This window comes from Halichoeres trimaculatus, unplaced genomic scaffold (genome assembly GCF_033239565.1).
Source record: "Halichoeres trimaculatus isolate MK-OKI-2021-1 unplaced genomic scaffold, fHalTri1.1 fHalTri1_scaffold_5, whole genome shotgun sequence".
Classification (NCBI taxonomy): Eukaryota; Metazoa; Chordata; class Actinopteri; order Labriformes; family Labridae; genus Halichoeres; species Halichoeres trimaculatus.
The window spans coordinates 6684226-6703018 of record NW_027437183.1 but is presented as its reverse complement, the minus strand read 5'-3'; the positions used below and the strand labels follow the sequence as shown (position 1 = coordinate 6703018).

Sequence of the window (18793 nt, the reverse complement as noted above, 5' to 3'; positions counted from 1 at the left end):
TATAGGGACCAAAGCTGGATGGTTGTGCTTCCTTAACTTTAGGATGCATGTTTCAATGTGATGCTTTTGTTTTAAATGTGATTGACAGTGTGTTGTTTGAATGAGCTGGACAGTGCAAAACAAATTTCTGCGCAATCAGACAATAAGTATTATCTTAGCTTATCAAAAGTGTGATTTCACATCATCTTTTAAAGTTTGATTGATTTAAAAATTCTCTTTCAAGAATTTCTTTCCAAAAAAGTTCTTTAAAATAATTTCACAACTTTTATATTTTTTACTGTTTTACTTTGCTGCCCATGTAAGCACTTAAAAACCTGTTTTTTATTTATAAGTGTCTGAGCTAAACCATCAGCATTTAGAATTTTTAGATAATGATTATGACTTTTCAGAAAAAAAAGTTGAAATTTTGACTTTAGCTCAATATAGCTCCTGACTTTTATCTCCTTTACTTATTAATCTGCTTCATTATGTTTTTTATCTTTCTCAACATTTCCATCTGCTACTTTACTTCCTTCTTTTTACCTCTGCTTTTATGGTCTCCTGGTGCTGCCTTGGTTCTAGTCTCTTGACCTGTTTTTTTTTTTTTTTTAACTGTACATTTTAAGGGTGTACCACATATAGGGTTTTCTTATTTATAATTCTTAGTTGACTTTTATTTCTTTATTTATTGATTTTTTTTGCCAAGTCTTTGAATTATTATTATTATTATTATTATTATTATTATTATTATTATTATTTTTATTATTATTATTATTATTATTATTATTATTATTATTATTATTATTATTATTATTATTATCATTATTATGCTAATACTAAAAGCAGGAAAGAAAAAACAGAAGCAAACAGGAAGGTAGACAATGCAGCACACTGCATAAAACGGAAATCTTGTCAAGTTCTTTTTTATCCAATTTTTTAGTAGAAAATAGCTCTTTAGACTTAAAACAAGCCAAATTCACCTGACTAGTCCAGGAATATGTCTCGTTTCAAATTGTTAAAAGACAAAAATGAGGTCTGAATTGCTTGAAACAAGTGAAAAAAGTCTGTTAATGGAACAAGAGAAAAGTTTCTTTATTAAGCCATAAATTTTTACTTGTTCAAGCAATTCAGACCTCATTTTAGTCTTCAAACAACTTGAAACAAGACATTTTACTAAACTAGTCACGTGAATTTGAGTCTAAAAAGAGATTTTCTACTGAAAATTAGACAAAAAAAAACTTGATAAGCTTTCTGTTTTTGCCAGTGCACATGCTAAAAGCCATCTTGGCCAGGAGTCATCTATAGCTAACTGATAGCCAAGTGGTAATAAAGCATCTCTTGACACTCCATACAGTTTTTTACATTGGCAAAATCACATTTAAAGATATCAGTTAGAAAAACAAAAAAATAATTATACAGACTTTAACATGTTTAACATAGTTTGAGGTTTATATCCCTTTTGCTTTTCTTTGTCGCACTTTCATTTAACTCCCTTCCCCTAAGAAGGATCCTACACAAAATAAGGATTTTGAATCATATATTTAGCTGAATGAGTATGACTTTGAGCAAAAAAAAGAAAAAATTCTTAAAAACAACGCTAAAATCAGTCCAACTTGTATCACTATGAAAAAAAAAAACATCACTGGAGAAGAAAAAGCTGCTTTTATTCACCACATCTCATCATCCAGCCAAAAAGGATCACTTCTTAGGAAGAACAGGGTTTTCTAAACTTAATTTAATAAGCTCACAAAGAAATTCATCTTTCCCTTTAACGCTCCTTTACTTTTCCAGCTGTGTGTTTTGGGTAATAAAAGCGATGGAACAGCAGGACGTTGGTTTTTCCTCAGCTGTTTGTGAAGAAATGATAAATAATGAATGAGGCTGAAGCCCAGAGCCCAAAGTTCTGGGGAACTTCTGAGAACTTAAACATCTTTCCCTCAAAATGTACATGTTTGTGTAGCTTGTTGAGCACCACAGGGAGCATTTCCTGTCTGCCTCCACAGTTTGATGTCTTGCGGCGTCCCGCACACACACTTACACAAACATGAACACGGATGCAAATATGCAGTGACTCAGACGGCTGCTTATCAACAAGCCTTTTAGTCGTCTTTCCTCGCGCTGCCCGCTGCTCTGCCCTGCAGAGACCAAACGCCAGAGCCCGAGGAACGGACAACCGCTAATTAAATTTCCTCCACTTTTCCTCTCCGTCCCTCCCGTGTTGTTTTCTTACCGGTTTTGGGCTCTGGCTCTTTGTGATTCACAGGAAAGTAAACAAGCTTTTCGGCTAAGGACAGAAATACAACTTTTTAAGGGCTCCTCCTCTTACACAGTGTCTAAACAAGAGTCATCAGGAGGAAAAGAAGTCTGGGTTAGGAGCATTTTCAGTGATTCAAAGTTAAATCCTAATCCTAGCATGTCTTTTTAATGTTACATGAGGCTCTCAAAGGAAGGTGGAAGAAACTTTTCCTGGTCTTGAAATTTCTGATCCACAGCATTAGTTATGAGATTTGAGCTTCTAGCAGGAGAAAGGAGGAGACCTGGGATCTAAGTGTGAGTAAAGATGAGCAAAGGCTTGATTTGTGCTTTACTAAAGCACATCTCTATGCACATTAAACATCAAATATTTAGTTCTTCTTCTACCTAAAAAATATAGAGAACACCTGAAGACACGGCTATAGAATCTGCAGGTCAGAAAGTTTCAGTGAAAACCTCAAAATGATTCACAAAAAAGAGAAAGGTAAAGCCCCAAATAAAAAATAACATGTTTTAAGACTTTGACTAAGACTCAAACTCTGAAACAAATACAATGAAATAAGGATTAGGATTTTGTTTCAAAGTTTGCCTTCAAACCAGATAATTTCGAGCTCCAGATCAGAATTTTGTCTAACTGGAGACTTGTCTTGTTTTTTTATCTTTTTATCACAAAATTTAGACTTTTGACCTCATTATTCAAAACTTTTTCTTCAAAGTTTACAATTTTCAACATCACTTTAAATTTTGACCTTATTTTTTACTTTTTATCCCATTCTTTATATATTTTTTCCTCCTTTTTTACTTATTTCCTCATTATTTTGAATTTTTACCTAATTATGTAGACATTTTTCATCCTTATTTTGTCATTAACCTCGTTATTTATAATTTTTGGCTCATATTTCTGATTTCTTATTTCATAATTCAGATTTTTTTAACCTTTTACTTTCACATATTTACTTTTTTTTCCTTTTTGTTACATTGTCTTTCTTATAACCTCATTATTTTACATTTTTCCTCATTCTTTGACTTAATTTTACCCCATAATTCAGAATTTTTACCTACTTGTTAGGACTTTTTTCCTTAAATCTCAAATTTTTGACCTATTTATTTAGAATCTTCAGTTAATTTTGGACTTCAGATCAGAATTTTGTCTTGCTTCTTGATCTTTTTATCACATAATAAAGACTTTTGACATCATTTGAAAACTTTTTCTTCATAGTTAACAATTTTTAGCCAATCACTTTAAATTTTGACTTTTTACATAATTTTTTATATATTTTTTCCTCCTTTCTTTACTTGTTTTCTCATTTTTTAAAAGATTTTTCTTAACCTTCTCACTTTAACGTTTTTCCATTATTTTTTGTACATTATATTTTGTTACATTTTTTATTCTTTTTACCTCATTTTTGACTTAGTTTTACACCATAGTTCAGAATTTTTACCCACTTGCTCAGACTTTTTTCCTCAAATTTTTAATCTTTTATTTTTTTGAATCCTCACTTAAGTATTCAGACATTTTCATCATTATAAAGACTTTTTACCTTCTTACTTCGATGTTTTTCTACATCATTTTTTGACAAATCAATTCACAATTTTTACTTTTTACCTCATTTGACATTTTTGTCTCACTATGTTTGACTTTTCATCATATAATTTTATCAATTTTATTTCATACTTTAAAAAATATTTTTTTACAACTTCAGCTATTATTATATTGACATTTTCTTTTCCAATGAGCTTTCCTTTATTCTTTTTTCTAATCATCTTGCCATAAAGAGCTTCCATGCCACAGACACCCACTGCGTGCATGTTGATACATGTAACTTTAGAAACTTGATAAAACAAACTGAGAAAACTCACCCTAGTTTAGCGTAAACTAACCTGACATGAACTTTTCAAACACTAAACAGTCTTTTCACAGGACGCTGTGGTGTGAACATGCTCCATAATCCAAACGTAGAGGTTTACGTTGTACTGAGGTGTCTCTCTGAAGAGCCACTTCTCCCTCCTCTAAATCTCTGCAGTCGCACCGTTCTCCTCTAATCTCTCTGCCTTGAAGCTGCTTTAGGAGGCCGTGTCCCTGCTTGCATGAAAGAGAAGTTGCTGTGGTTGCTCCCATCTCTTGTAATGCTCGAAACCCACTGCTGGTGGAGGGGAGATGCTGCTGGCTGCCGTCTCTTCTTTCCTTTAGCAAACAAGGCAGAGCAGGTCAGGACTCGGCCCTGTAACCCCCAGGTCTCCTCCTCTCCTGCTGTACCTCTTGTGTCCCGCTGTGCTACAGCTCAGAAAAATGACTTAACCTTTGGCTGCTGAATTCATTCCAGGAGTTAGACACATAAAACTGAGTGCTAGGGAAGTTAAGAGTCATTGAGTTTCTTCAAACTGACTTTGACTTCTGAAAGTTACAGACAAATGCTTCCTGATGTAAACGGAAACTTTAAAAGTTTCTTGGATTAATTCTTTCTTAGATTAACTCATTTCCCTTGTGTGTGTGTTTGATTTTGGGGTAATTACAGTCAAGGAAACAATCCAGCTCAGTCCATCTCCTCACCAAACTTAGTTATCACCCTTTCCTTTCGTCGCGACACTGACTATCTGTCGAAGATTTCCTCAAAGCAGCCCGTGTCTGTGGCTTCAAAGGAGATCTGAGAGAAGCTTTAGGCTAAATGGGGCAATATTTAGACCTCATTTAGCTGCTCTGCCTCTGATATAACACCTCATTTTGTCTTATCTTATCTGTGGTTCATCTCTCTGTTACAGCATCTGCAGCCATCAGATTGCTCAACGGTTACAGTCCCACTAAATCACACCCTGAGGTGATGAAATGCAATCCTAAAATACAGTTTTTAAAAGTGCTGTGTCTGTCTGACTTCATCTGAGGTCTTCTTAGATTGAGACTTCTTTAAGATTAAAAAAAAAAAAGTCTAAACGTCTAAATTTACACATGTGACGGACAAAAGCTACACACATCTCTTGATTTATTTGTCTCCAATAAACAATGCAGATGTCACTTCCACAGTCTGCCAGGTGCATTCCCATTCTTCACCCCTTCCCTATCACCATGTTTCTCTTCTTCCATTACTTCACTTTCTCAGAGCATGGCCAGCTCCAATGTCGCCCTCACACACTCACACACACTCACACACACACAATCCACCTCCTCTGTCTCCTTGTGCCGGGCCAAACCTTGCCTCCCTGGCAGAGCATAAAAGAGAGTTTAAACCACAAGAGGAGGATGACATTTTCACCCCTTAACCCTCCAGTGGAGGAATCATCTGTAGTGGGAAGAGGCATCAGATTAGCTGCGTGGGGACCAGGGGGGCTTCAGTTTCCAGCTTCCGTGCCAGGCTGCGGGCCCCGAGCCTTAAAGACAACACGGCCCTGACATACGCAGCGGGGTGCAGGACGCCGGGATTCTCACACACACAGCCGCATTCCCCTACAAAGCAGCGGGCTTAGACGGAGATGAAGAGAAAAAAGACAGGGCTTTGGTTGACGTGGGTGGATGTCTGGTGCTATCTTTTCTAAGATTTACTTTTTCCACGGCGCTGCTTTTGATCCAGCACCGCCCTGTCTTTTCTGGGCGCTGTTTGACAGACGGGGGAGCTTTACCCCAGGCTGGTTTCTGACTTCCAAATAACAACTGTGATGAAGAAAATTCAATGTAAGGGTGGAGAAAAATAAAAAGAAACAACTCTAAAGTACACTTTCTTCTCATTTCTCCTCCTCTCTGCTCTTTTCTTCTTTATTTTCTTCTCTTTCCCTCCATCTCTCTCGTCTTAAGTCCCCGGGGCTCCTTTCTTCTCTCTTTAAATAGAGGCCTGAGCTGTGAAGTCTAATAATGGTCATTTGGCCTCCCATTGAAAGCTGGGTAATTCGGCCCAGGAACGGCTCACTTTGAGCCACATGACACAAGGAGCTTCCCAGTGACCATGGTAACCAGCGCAGTGGGATTCTGGGCGCCTCCGAGCGGCGTGAAACGTGGTGAAGCTGTGATTTAGGAGGACTTTTTTTTGGAGGAGGTGGGTGAGGGGTTGAGCCTGACACATAAGGAAGCAGCAGAGAGAAGGAGAGGGGCCCCCGCCTGGACGCAGTGGAAGCCTCTCCCCGACACCCCGCCAGGAAGAGCAGCCAAGATAATATCAGCAAGTTGAGGCGTACACAAACATGAAAGGAGAGCCTGAGAGGCAGGCCCCTGAGTGCTCAGAGCTTCACAGGCTTTCCTCTCCTCCTCTCTTTTTCAGTTTCTCTTTCTATCCCTCCCTCCCTCCATTGCTGGGTTCAAAGTGTTTGTTCAGGGCGAGGGGGCAGGTGGACAGGGAGCTAAAACGTTAGCTAAAGGGTTTTACCTTTTCATGCTTCAAAGCCATCTAAACAGACTGTTGCTAAAGTTTTATAACTTTTTTGTCAGGTGTTAATATCTTAATTTGATTCCTTTTCTTTTTCTCTGGTCTTGCAGTAAGAAAAATGTCTGAAATACTGAGAATTCTACTTAAAGCTCCTCTTAAGCACTTTTGGTTAGTCTTCATTTTGACGCCCCCTTGAGGAAAAATGCTCCTGTTAGTAGCTTAAAAAGAAATCTCATTCTGATGTCTTCTTTTTCCACCTGAAACATAAAGAAAATGTAGCTGTTTTGGCAGCATACAGCTACCCAAAGGCTCTGACACCTAACCCCACAACTACTTTTAGAGATTACTTTACAAAAACAGTCATTACTACTGCTTGTTGATGCTCGACTCTTCCATCAAGGTCATTTAAAGGGGCTGTGAGGAGCTTGAAAGTGATCTTGAAAAAGTCTCCCTTCTAGACATATGCCTGATCTTAATCCACACTTTAAAATGAGATTATCAGCGCCAATGTAGGTTATTTTCAAATGCTACTTTGTAGCTTTTTAGTAGCTTCACAATCCAGTCTAGCAACACTGGATTGATTTACAGCACGTCCAAGTCTCTATGACAACACAACGCCAGCTGATGAAGTTTAGAGGTGACAAGAGAGATCTTTGTTTTTCTCTGCTGAAAACGATTTCTGTGATTAATTTTGTAGTGATGGTGGACACAGGAGCCTAACTGTCAGACAGACAAAGGACAGAAGAGCAGAAGAAAGCTAAACAGGAGAGTGATACAGCCTGAGCTAAAGGCTAAAAGGACTAAACTGTTTGTGATAACGTTCATTCCAACCCACAGTCAGCAGTTATTCTGCAGTGGTCTGTTCAAACTTGAGAGTCTTATCAATAAAATGAAGAGTGAGGTTACGTTAGCTCTGATTGGTGGCAGGACATAACCAGGATTCACTAACCTTACATACTATAGATACGTTTTACAGGATCAGGCTGTCAGCGATACGCATGGACGGCTACTAAGTGCACTGACAGTTTGCTTGTTGACACATTAGCCTAAAGATACGTCGTAGCTCTGGGATGCTAGTAGCGCTACATATGAAACAAACGTACATTTACTTGTTGTCACATTTCAAACCCTAATGCTACGTAACTGTACTGATAAATACCTTATCTCATCGCGTTGTGTCTAGTAAAAAGTTGTCTTGAACAAAGACAATTTGTTCCAAAACAAACACAGGCCTGGTTAAAAGTCACATTTTGACGACAGTGTGTGTGAGACTCCGGGCTACAAGGTGGCAAGACAGTTCAATTAAGACACATCCTCCTCATAGCATCTTTAAAGTCATTGAATTTCATTTTATTTATTTGAACAAAAAAAATCTAAAAATTCCTACAAGGAGATAAAAAGCAAAGCAACACACTTTGATGGTACATTGGGGAGCTTTAAAGTACATTAAGGCATAGTGAGGAGCTTTAAAGGCACAGGGAACATCTATAAAGTTAAAGCGAGAAATTTTAAAGTTACTGTAAGTACATCTAAAGGTTCAGTGACGAGTTTTAAAGACAAGTCAAGAAGCTTCAAAGATACAGTTTTGATATTTTAAGATATAGTGAGGAGCTTTAAGCTAATAAAGTTTCACAGCAAGAACCACATCTTTACCAAAGAGGGTCATAGTGCTCATGACAAATCCTGTCTTTCTCCCTAAAAATCCCCACTACTTTGGTCCAAAGGGGCCACAGGAATCAACACAACATAAAAACTTCTTACTGTGCCTTTAAGAGCTCATCAGAAAGTTTTCAGAACATCAGACAAGTTTCTGAGAAGTTTGTAAGAAGTGACTGCATCAGACTCTAATACTTTCACATCACAGCTGCTGTGTTGTCTGCTCAGTATTGATGTCCCATTGTTCACCCAGCTGAAAGGCAGATCATTTTTAGCATAAGCATCGGGAAAATTGTCTTATCAATATCCGACATCTGTGTGACTCTGCTGTGAAACGATTTCTTTTAGAAAACTCTCAAAGAGAAAAACAAGCTCCGTCGATATCAAACAAAAGCCATCGTCGTAAATCAATCTCTGCTACAATCTAACACAACACTCAGCAGACTGCAGAGTGTAAAAAAACAACTGCAATTTTCCTGCCTTGTGTTATCAGAGCTCTGTGCTTCACTCAGGTCCCTGCAGAGAGGAGGAGGAGGAAGAGGAGGAGGAGGAGGAGGCCTGAAAAACCAAAGCAGCGAGTAGAGTGATGAGAGAGACACTGAGTCAGTCAGCTGTCTGCATCAAAACACCAGCTGATCTGCAGGCTGCTGCCTTCTTCTTCACCCAAGCTGGTAAGAAGTGTGTAGAGGCTCATGTGCACATATACACACGGCAGTAAACACACCCACAGAGCAGACAGTAATCCGCTCCATGAAGGCGAACATGCTGTATCAGAAGTGGTCTGAAAACAAGGCCGAGGTGCAGCCAGTTGAATCCAGCAGTGAAGCGTCTTTACTACGAGCCTTGTGGCTTGACACCCTCCTGGCACTGCCGTGGCCCCGGGACGACCTCGAGCACACACCTGAGTGTGTAGGACAGCTAACCTGGCCGCAGGCTCGGGGCCAGACGCCCTCCTGCAGTATCACACTCATCTGTCTGTTGCCATTTCTTTCTCTTTAAAGCGTTTCTTCTTTCAGACGCACACTCACACCATCCTGCAGGCAGCCCTTGTGTACTTTCTGTATCCCAGTCATTCCTCTCTTTCACTCTCACACACACACACACTTACACACACTACACCCTCTGCAGCTCTAGCTGAGATGCCAGACACGGTTAGAGTCCAAAAGCCACTTAGCAGTAAGACACAGCAGCTGTTTGCTCTGGCCTGCTGTCCCAGAGTGCCAACTTGAGGACCACGGTTGAAAAAGACTGAGACACGCTCCTCTGCCCCCTCACATTGTTTCATGGCAACTGCGTTTTTAGGATTGTGTTTGTATGTGTGTCAAAGACAGAGCTTCCCACACAGGATATGCTTTTTATGGTTGTGTGCCTCTGGCTAAAACTTGAAAGTCGCTGGCTTTATTTCTGGGAGGATATGTCAATAAAGACCTTGATACTTCTTGTTTCTCCAGTTATTTTTAAGTGCTTTGTAGCGGCCGCTCTTTGGGGCCCAGTTGTGCTCCGCTGCGATGAAATGTTGTCTTTGGCTGGTTTTAAAGGTGGAACTGATCGTGGTTCAGAGACGCGCTGGTCCAGGGCAGTGCCAGGCCACACACAACAAGCACATACCAGGGAGTTTTACAAGCTATGCCAGCCAAGAGGCTTGCTTTACACAGCGCTGTGTGGGAGGTTGGGTCGCATTTTTCTGCTTAAAAAGAAAAAAAGTTGTACCAAACGAGACACAAATCCCAGCCACCCACTAACAAAACCAGACACATTCGCCTTCGTCATCTCCTCGAGAAGCCAACCCCCAACCTCCATCCTCCAACTCCCACTTTGCTTTCTATCTGCCGCCGCTCCACTCCTTCGCCTTTCCTCCTCAGGTTGCCGGGTTATGAGCTGATGTCATGAGAGCCGGAAGAAGATGAAAGGGAGAGACCGGCATGCTAAGGCCCCGTGAGGCTGCTGGACTGACACCGTGGTACTTGAAAGAGGAGATATCTCCCTGGCACTGCGACAAAGACCCCGACAAGCCTCGGCCACAAGTGAAAGCCAGTGGTATGATTTGATGTTCCAGGGAAGCTGCCAAAAAATGCAACGTATGTGTGTGAAAGATGGTGAAAAAGACAGGAGGCCAAATCTGAGAGGAATAACAACCAAAAATATGCTGTGGACTGCAGTAAAAAGCCCAAATACAGAGGTGTAAGCATGATTTATGACTCCTATAAACAACTTAAATAAAGCAAACTTCAGAGGTTTGTCCCAGGGCACCTCGCAGTTTCATCCTTAAATGACACCACAACCCAGACTTCAAAGACGGAGAAACTGATCTTCTCATCGGGGGAGAGATTCTGCTGTGACACACAGAAGTCAGCAATTTAACAGTCCTGCAGCTCTCACAGGAACCAGACAGGAAGCGCAGGAAAAAACTGTGTACATATACATGACACACCGGCACTTTGGCGAGGTGTGTACACGGACTTCTGAGGCCGGCGTGACCGACCTCTTTTCCTCCGCTTCCTCTTCTGCTGATATTTGCTGATTCCAGAGCTTCTCTCTGCAACAGCTGGGCTCCAGGAGATCTCAGGACTTCAGAGGAAAACTTCCTAATCTCAACTATCCTCTCTACGGAAATAAAACATTCAGGAGTTGGGCTTGCAGAAATAAAGAACAGAAGTCTTAACAAGTCTTGGAGACAGATTGGGTAATCTATTCTTCTGTGAGTGCTTGAGGCGAGAATGTTCCCGTTTGTTTTTCTGTTAACAACAGTGTGCTCGCTAATGTTAGCCTGAGGCTCTAGGTTAAGTTGCAGCTGCAATCATTCAGTTTTAAAGGCTCAGTGGGTAGAATTTAGGAGAATAGACTTGGGGGAAATGGAATAAATTGTTTGACGACCTGAATAAAAAAAATGTTTGTTATTGTTAGCTTCAAAAGAAACATGTACATTTTTGTAAAATGCACAGAAGAGAGTGGTTACTGTTGTGTGCAAAATACGTTGTACCAGTTGACAAATCACTTATCAAAGCTTCTTGTCCTCAAAGGCCACCATCCCTCTTGGAACTTCACCAACAGGAAGTATGATAAAAGTAGGATTTCAATCTCGAAATCTCAGCGCTACATATTCCCATTTCTTCACACAACTGGATGGCTCTCAGTACCCACTAATCTGGCTAACATTGGCCAACTGTCAAGCAACACATCAAATAATAATCAGCCCAAAATTGCTAAAGTCTGAAAGGTTATAATTGTTCGAAATCTCCAAACTAGCTTAAAAAGAACAAAAAAAGGAACAAATATTTTAGATGAACCCAAGGGATGTTAAGTTATCTGGAAGACCATTGGCACATGGTCCCTTTCCCTAAATAAAGAGGGCTCGCCTGCCTGGTGCCCGACGTTGGCCTGTCCTCAAGCACAGCTTGGTGCATTGTGTCCTCAGACTCTTTATATTTGGACATCGATTGGTGTAAACAACATTTTTTCTCCTACAATTCTGTTTTGTCTGTTCACTGGGATTCCGTAATTGAATGGATACTAAATTAACCAGACAAGACCCCAACACTGTTGGTGGCAAAGTGGCAGCAAAGCGGAGTGGGTTCTTGGGTTCAGTCAGGGGCCAGTCGGGTAGGGCGTCGGGGGGTTGTGGGGGGCGGGGGCTTTGAAGTACAAGGCCAGACCAGGCGGGGTGAGTGTGTAAAAGTGGGCATAGTATCCGGACTCGGGCTGGGCATGGTGGCCTGGCTGGCCGGGCAGAGTAAGCAGACTGGCAGGGGGTAAACACTGCACTGTCTGCCCTGGCAAAAGCAATGGTGCCAACGCAAAGCACCCAGCTGTGTTCGAACCCCAGTTGAGGGTCTGTCAAGACCCAACAATGGGCTTCCCCTACTCTAATTATAGTCCTGGCAGAGTAAAAACAGAGGAAAGAGAGTGGTCAAGAGGTTATGGAGGCTGGCTGGAAGCCAGAAGGTCACAGATGAAGGTTCCTGCCGTTCTCTGTTGGCCGTGTAAAACCGGCAGCTCATTTGAGCTTAGCTCAGATTGGGTCCAGGGAGCCTTCAGTCTTGGGTACTTTGGTGTTCTTGTGGTTTAGTTGGCTTGGGAACTTTGTAGCCACAGTGTTCTAAATCTGACTCTGGCCTAATTACATCACTGGTCCCTGTCTCTGCCGTTGATTGCAGTGACACCTGTGGCTGGAAACGGTAGTGAGACTTTTTTTTCCCATGAGGCCCATCACTTACTGTTGTAAGCATGTGACTCTGTCAAAGACATGCATTTGTTTTGGAAGCAAATGAAAGATCTCGAGAACAGATTTTCTTTTAACTCAACTTTTCTTTGTTCAAGACAACTTTTCCCATGATGCAAAGCAATGAGGTAATGTATTTATTTATAGTTACACAGCGCTATTGTTTTAAAATGTCACAACAAGCAAACTTTGTAAACTCAGACAAAATCACACACTCCTCTCACAGACTCCTTTTGCCATCCAACACATTTTGTTCCCATGACAATTATAGCAGCGGTAAGTGGTAAACAACAAGTTTCACCATTATAGTTTCCTTGGTTTCCCTCTGGAGCTGTTAACTGCTCCTCAAACATGGACACATGGCCTGAGGCAGTTTACTAGTGAGTGAAGCCACCCGTGACAATGATTCATTCTCAGCTACAGTCAGGAGCGCTTTGAGGTCAGTTTTCAGGTCTCAGCGCAAGTATGCATCAGCTGGATAGCAGCAAGAAAGTGCACCATTAGCATGTCTATACGACACAAGGCCTCCTTAAATTATGAATGGCTGCTCTCTTTCTGTCACCAGGCATGCTCAGGATAAATGAGACTATGGCCAGCCCCCCCTGTTTCATCCTCCAGGGAATGTTGGTACATTCCATTAAGAGGAACACTTAATTAAAGCATGATAAAATACCACTCAGAGTCTCCAGAGGGGTCTGGGCAGGGAGGGAGGGAGGGGTAAGGACAGGCAGGCTGGGAGACAAGAGAGGGACTGGGTTCAGCCTCGCGCTCTCAGCAATGGGAAGTGAGAATCAAAACAAAACAAAATCATCCTTCCGTGAATTGTCTTTGAGACCACTAGAGATGAAAGATAAATTCTTAAAAGGGTTTCATTAAGTACAAGGAAGTTGTCCTTAAGTTGAGTGGAACAAACAGGACTTTCAATGGACTCAAAACATTTCTGCTCCTAGCTAATGGAGCCAGAAATCCAATGTTTTCACATCCAATCAATCCGAAAGTGTATTTCCTTTAAGAGTCTTTATTGGAAAATGTTATTCCCTCACTTCAGTTGAGCTGTAGATTGTAGATGTATAAAACAATACATTTTGTGCTGTTCTCCGTCTTGAAAACTGAAGAGTCTGTCTCCCAAAAGAAGGCTTAGCAACGTGTGAAACTACAACATCCTTATCACAAACCTGGTCTCAATTTACACAATTCCTGACACCAAGGTGTCAAAATGACTCACTCTCAGGAACAGCATGTTTGTAACAAGCCTCAGATGCTTGGATGTATCACTCCATGACTCAGATTGCCCACAGTTAAGGCGGCACGATATTATCAGCATAGTATCATCTGCATATATAAAATTTCCACCAACATGGCAGATAAGGTGTCACATTTCTGATGTGCACACATTCCAAGGTATTTGGATTATTTTTTGAAAACAGACCAAAAAATAGATGTCAGCAAATCTTGTGAAGTGACTTGATTTTCGGAGCAAAACAACACTCTTTAAACACTACAGAAACAATAGTTAATCTCAAGAACTGTCATCTTGAACAGCATTACAGGTATTGGCAAAATCCATTATCATGCATCCCTGGCACCAGTAGAATCAGTTAAACATTGGTGGCAGCTGATATTTGCCACAATGCTAGACATTGGTCTATTAGCAACAAATGCTCCAATGCTAATAGTGATAGTTAGCAGGTGTTTTCCCATTATTTTAATCCAGTCCGGGTCACAATCATATGCAGATACTAAAGCCCCATTTCCACCAAGCAGGCCGGTTTGGATCAGTACGTTTTGGTACGGGTTGGCTCAGTTAAGCCTGGTCCTGTTTGTGTTTCCACAGCCAACCATGCCGACAGCCGCATCAGTAGCGTATTACCGTGACGCCATAGCAGTGTGACATATTGTATCCCGCAAACAAATCCAACAAAGATGAAAAACGCAAACAAAGTGCAATCAAGTTTTGTTTCAGAGAAGACTGTGTGCCGCAAGGAGAAATGCAGCCGCTGTTGCACGGTAAGTGACGATTATTTCCACCAATCAACTAGGGCTGCATGATATATCGGTATCAATATCTGTGGATGTGTAAAAGAAGGCCATTTTCAGAGCATCTTGAACAATCTTTTAAGACCCAAATAAAATTGTTTTTTATGACTATGTAAACACCAAAACTACCAAAGAAGAGTGGACCCTCTTCTTTCATGTCTCTCCTAATAAACAACAAACAGACAAAATGTGCTTTTTTTGAGTTCATCTCAGGCGCTCCGTCCTTTGGTCCTCTCCATGGTCCTCTTTTCTCACAAAGCGCCGCTCTTTCTCTCTGAACTACCTTGGTAAATAAAGTTTATCGGCCTTAACAGCAATATTAATGTTGGATATTGGTATCGGCCAAAACTATCATATCAGTGCATCCCTACCATTAAGGGTCTGCAGCGTTGTAGCTCCACCTTCCGATATCAGATTGGTTCAGTCTGGCACCCCTACGGAAGGGTCCCAAAAAGTGGGACAGCTCCTTTTGGTAATTTGGGGATTCGTCCTGGGATTAGACCGTGGAAATACTGTAATATGCGTGCTATACCAAGAGGAACTGAACCGAACCGCTTGGTGGAAATGGGGTGTAAGTTTCAACACAACTAATTTTTATAGTTATTAAACTTAGATGTTTTGCTCATATAAGGGACGGGTTGATATGACTGACAGGTGGGCACCCTGAAGCTGTCTGTGAAGAGGCTAAAAGCTCGCCTCGTTACTTCATCCAAATTTGACCAAAACAAGGTTGAGTTCAACATTTTCGATATGTTCCTGTCAATGATAGGCTTCAAAACTCATCATCGATACAAAAGCCACATCCATATCATACAGTCTATTGTGGACTGCTAGAGGCTAAGGTTGGGAGAGCACACCTCCCCTCTTGAGCATACAAGAAAAGCAAAGGCAGGGAAAGCATCAGCATCAGAGACAATCAACACCGTGAGATAATGAGACCACGTCTGAGACAGATTGACTGTTGCTGTTTCCCTGACATTTTGAGACGAGGGATTGCTGACAACACGTTGATCGTATCAAATATCACAGCTCATGTGAGAAAGCAGAAATGAAGAATCACAAGAAGAAATGCAAAAATGAAACATAGTCAGTGTATCTCAACTTAAAAGAGTAACTGAGCAATTTTTACCTTTCCCAGCACCGTGAGACAACTGGGGTCCAGCTCTGGTTGCTCCAGCTTCACCACGCCGACCCAGCCGTACTCATACAGGTCCTCCTCGTCGTTGTTGTTACATAGTCCCAAAGGATGCATCTGGAAAGCAGACAATAGAGATGTAAGTATTTACATCATACAGTGGAAACACTATTGATGCAACAAAACCTGGAAGACGTTTTGAAATCGTGAGGCAAGTCACAAAAACAACATGTCAAGTCTTTCAAGAGAACATGAAACGCTGCCCCACACGATGACAGAGGTGCCTGGCATCTCTGGCTTACAGATTTACCGCCCCCCTCCTTTCAACCCACAACCTCCCTTTGTTTGAAGGAGCACGATAATTTATAATCCACTTGTCACCTATTTTCCCCGATGAAAAGTAAGAGCTTAAGAGCATTAGACGTCTCTGAAGTATTCGCTGTGTGCGGCAAAATCACGCAGGATCCAAACATACGGTGAGGAATTCCTCTCGAAGAAAAGAAGCAGATAAGCAAAATTGGGATTAATGTGCTTTCACGGATCGCCTGACGAAGCAGTTTCTACAGAAGTTCTACTTTAGGAACAGCAGGTTAAGTCCACTTTGACTACATCTGCGGCTAATGATTAAGAGTGGCGCTGTTGTGGCTGTGTGTGTGAGCATACTTCCACAGAGACTGGTCATGTTTTGTCTCCTCTTATTTAATTTAAAAAGCAGCTGCTAACAATCAGTGCCTATCAGACTATCTTCAGTTGTCCTCTCATTACACTCAAGGCCACTTAATTGGCCCAGTTCTTCGCGCCAAAAGGCTTTCCAGAGCGAGTGCCGAGACGAGTCTTTAGAGGAGATTAAAGTTAAAGGATGGCACACATCACAAACACTGTCTCACCCTTAAAAAGAGGAAGTAGTAGCCGCCTTAATTGAGGTCTAACAGAAGCATTTCACTCAGAGTGCATCTATTACTTCGCTGAAGGAGGATGGTGAAGATGGTTAAGTAAGGGATAGGCTGTCGGAGGATGAGAGTTTAAAAGATAAGATGCCACTCTTGCATGAGAGCGTTTTTTGATGAGGCAAGCAAAAAGTCTCGTTCACAGCAGGTTATCACATGAGCTGAGGACTTCAGCAAAGATGTGCAGCACACAAACCCCCATAAAGACACATAAAGCAGTCAGCTTTTCATTAGGATGAAATAATGATCTGCTCAAACATGCTTGGATTAAAACTGTAACTAAGCGGAGTCACAAAATCCTGGATCAGTTCCCCTGCCTGGCAACGGAGCAAAGACAAGCTCCTGTATTAGCATTAGAACTGGGCCAAACTGACCTGCAGGCCACTTATCCTATTAACCCAATGACCATAGCACCTCAATCAGCGAGCACCGTGGCGCCTAGCCCTGGGCTGCTCTGGCTCCTGGGCCACCGCTGATGACCCCAGATACCCTTCTCCCTGAGGTGACCCCCTGACCTTTGAACCCCACTTCATCCTGTTGGGAGTAGGTTAGTCGTGCAGCAGGCCAATTGAAGGAATACTCTGAAGGCGCCTTGTCACTTCAGTGCCACAAGACAGAGGGGTCAAGCCCCTGACCTGAGGGACTTTTGGGGAAGACTCAGCTAAGAGTAAAAGGGTCAAATGCAAATCAGGTGGATTGTAGAGGAGTCATGGGGAAGGAATGTGGACAACGTGTGCCGTAATGGAGCTCCAGAGAGCAGCATCTTTTCTGACCGCCTGAGGGATGAAATCTGATGAAGAGCACGGTATCCGTTTTAAGAATGCAAAAGAAAGCGCATTGCAGATGCTGAGTAGGAGACGGTGCAAGGTTGTAAAGAGTTGGAAGACCATTAAACACCAAAGACGCCTCCGTCCTGTATTGCTCGGTGCACCTTTACAGAAAAGAATCCTCGTTCCTCCTTCTCAGGCCTCCCACACACCCACAAATATGAGGAATCATGATGAAGAGAGCTTCGATTGTCAGTTACAGCTCGTCTCCTTCGTAACAAAGCAGATGACTCTTGAAGTAGAGTAATGGTGCTTTTTGAATGCAGGAACTTAATCATGCAACTATGCTTGTTTTTGACTGTCGTAACTAGGGTCTAAATTTGATTATGGGGTAATAAATTTGCAAGCTGAATGAATGCATCTTTGTTTAGATTTTTGTGCATCTATACAGGTCATAATCTCCTGATCAGATAAGTATTTAGTGATGACCTAAAGCTGTGTGGGAACGATGTGTTCCGTAAGTTCTCAACCAACTTGTTTGTTTTTAGGCGGCCAATCTCTGCCATCAGATGTTTCGGCAGTCGAAGTTGTTTCAGGCTTTTTTGAGACATCTTCAAACAGTGACAGCTTTTTCACCAAACTAGAATATCCTCCATGCTAACAGGCTAACTACAATGCCGCACTAAAGATGGTGGCTTGTCTGTCTTCTTCTGTTGCATCATTTTTGCTGAATAGCTTTCGTTGTTGTTTTACTGCCCCCTACTGGTTTAGCGGTGTGGTGCAATTACCTTGATTTTTTCTCTATATGCCACTGGCACTGATTTACAGAATATACCTAGGTCCTCAGTCAGTGGTGAAAACACAGATAGGGATGGGTACCTTTCACATTTAAAACGATACGGTACCAATGCTCGGTACCTGGCAATCGGTATCAGTACTCAACGGTACCAAGTTTCGGTACTTTTTTGTGTTTATATGATAAAAAAATATCTATTTGTTTGATAATTAAATGTATCTTTTTTAATTTAACACATTTATTCTTCAATATATAACCTTGAAATGCTGTGTTCATGTCCAGTATGGAAAATCACCAACTAGTACCTGATTCGGTACCCATCCCCAAACACAGACAAACAATGGGCCACAGGAACCATGTAGTTCCTTGGGACGTTTCACAAGGAGTTCCTGGGCCCTCTAGCCAAAAAACACCTAAAGACAGCCAAAGTGGAGGTCATCGTAAGTCAAGGCTTCCCTAACTTTGAACATGTTTTTCACAAGGTTGCAGTTGCTCTGACTGCTTGCACCACTTGCATCGGCTGTCGTTCCCTCTGAGTGGAAGACAGATATTACCCTAAGGCTCTCGGGAGCAGCGAGGCAGCACAGGTATACATTACATACACATTCGGTATGATAATTTCAGAGCGCGCTGTCCCTCTCAGCCTTCTGAGGAT

General features: G+C 41.6%; 1 protein-coding gene across 2 annotated transcripts in view; it reads right to left on the bottom strand.

Moving 5' to 3' along the window:
- Positions 1-18793, bottom strand: part of znrf3 (zinc and ring finger 3) — a 95189-nt gene that overhangs the window by 25952 nt on the left and 50444 nt on the right. For both annotated transcript variants that reach the window (XM_074670521.1, XM_074670522.1), the window contains exon 2: positions 15623-15745. In XM_074670521.1, coding sequence (XP_074526622.1) covers positions 15623-15745 — 123 coding nt within the window. The remainder of the gene's footprint in view (positions 1-15622; positions 15746-18793) is intronic.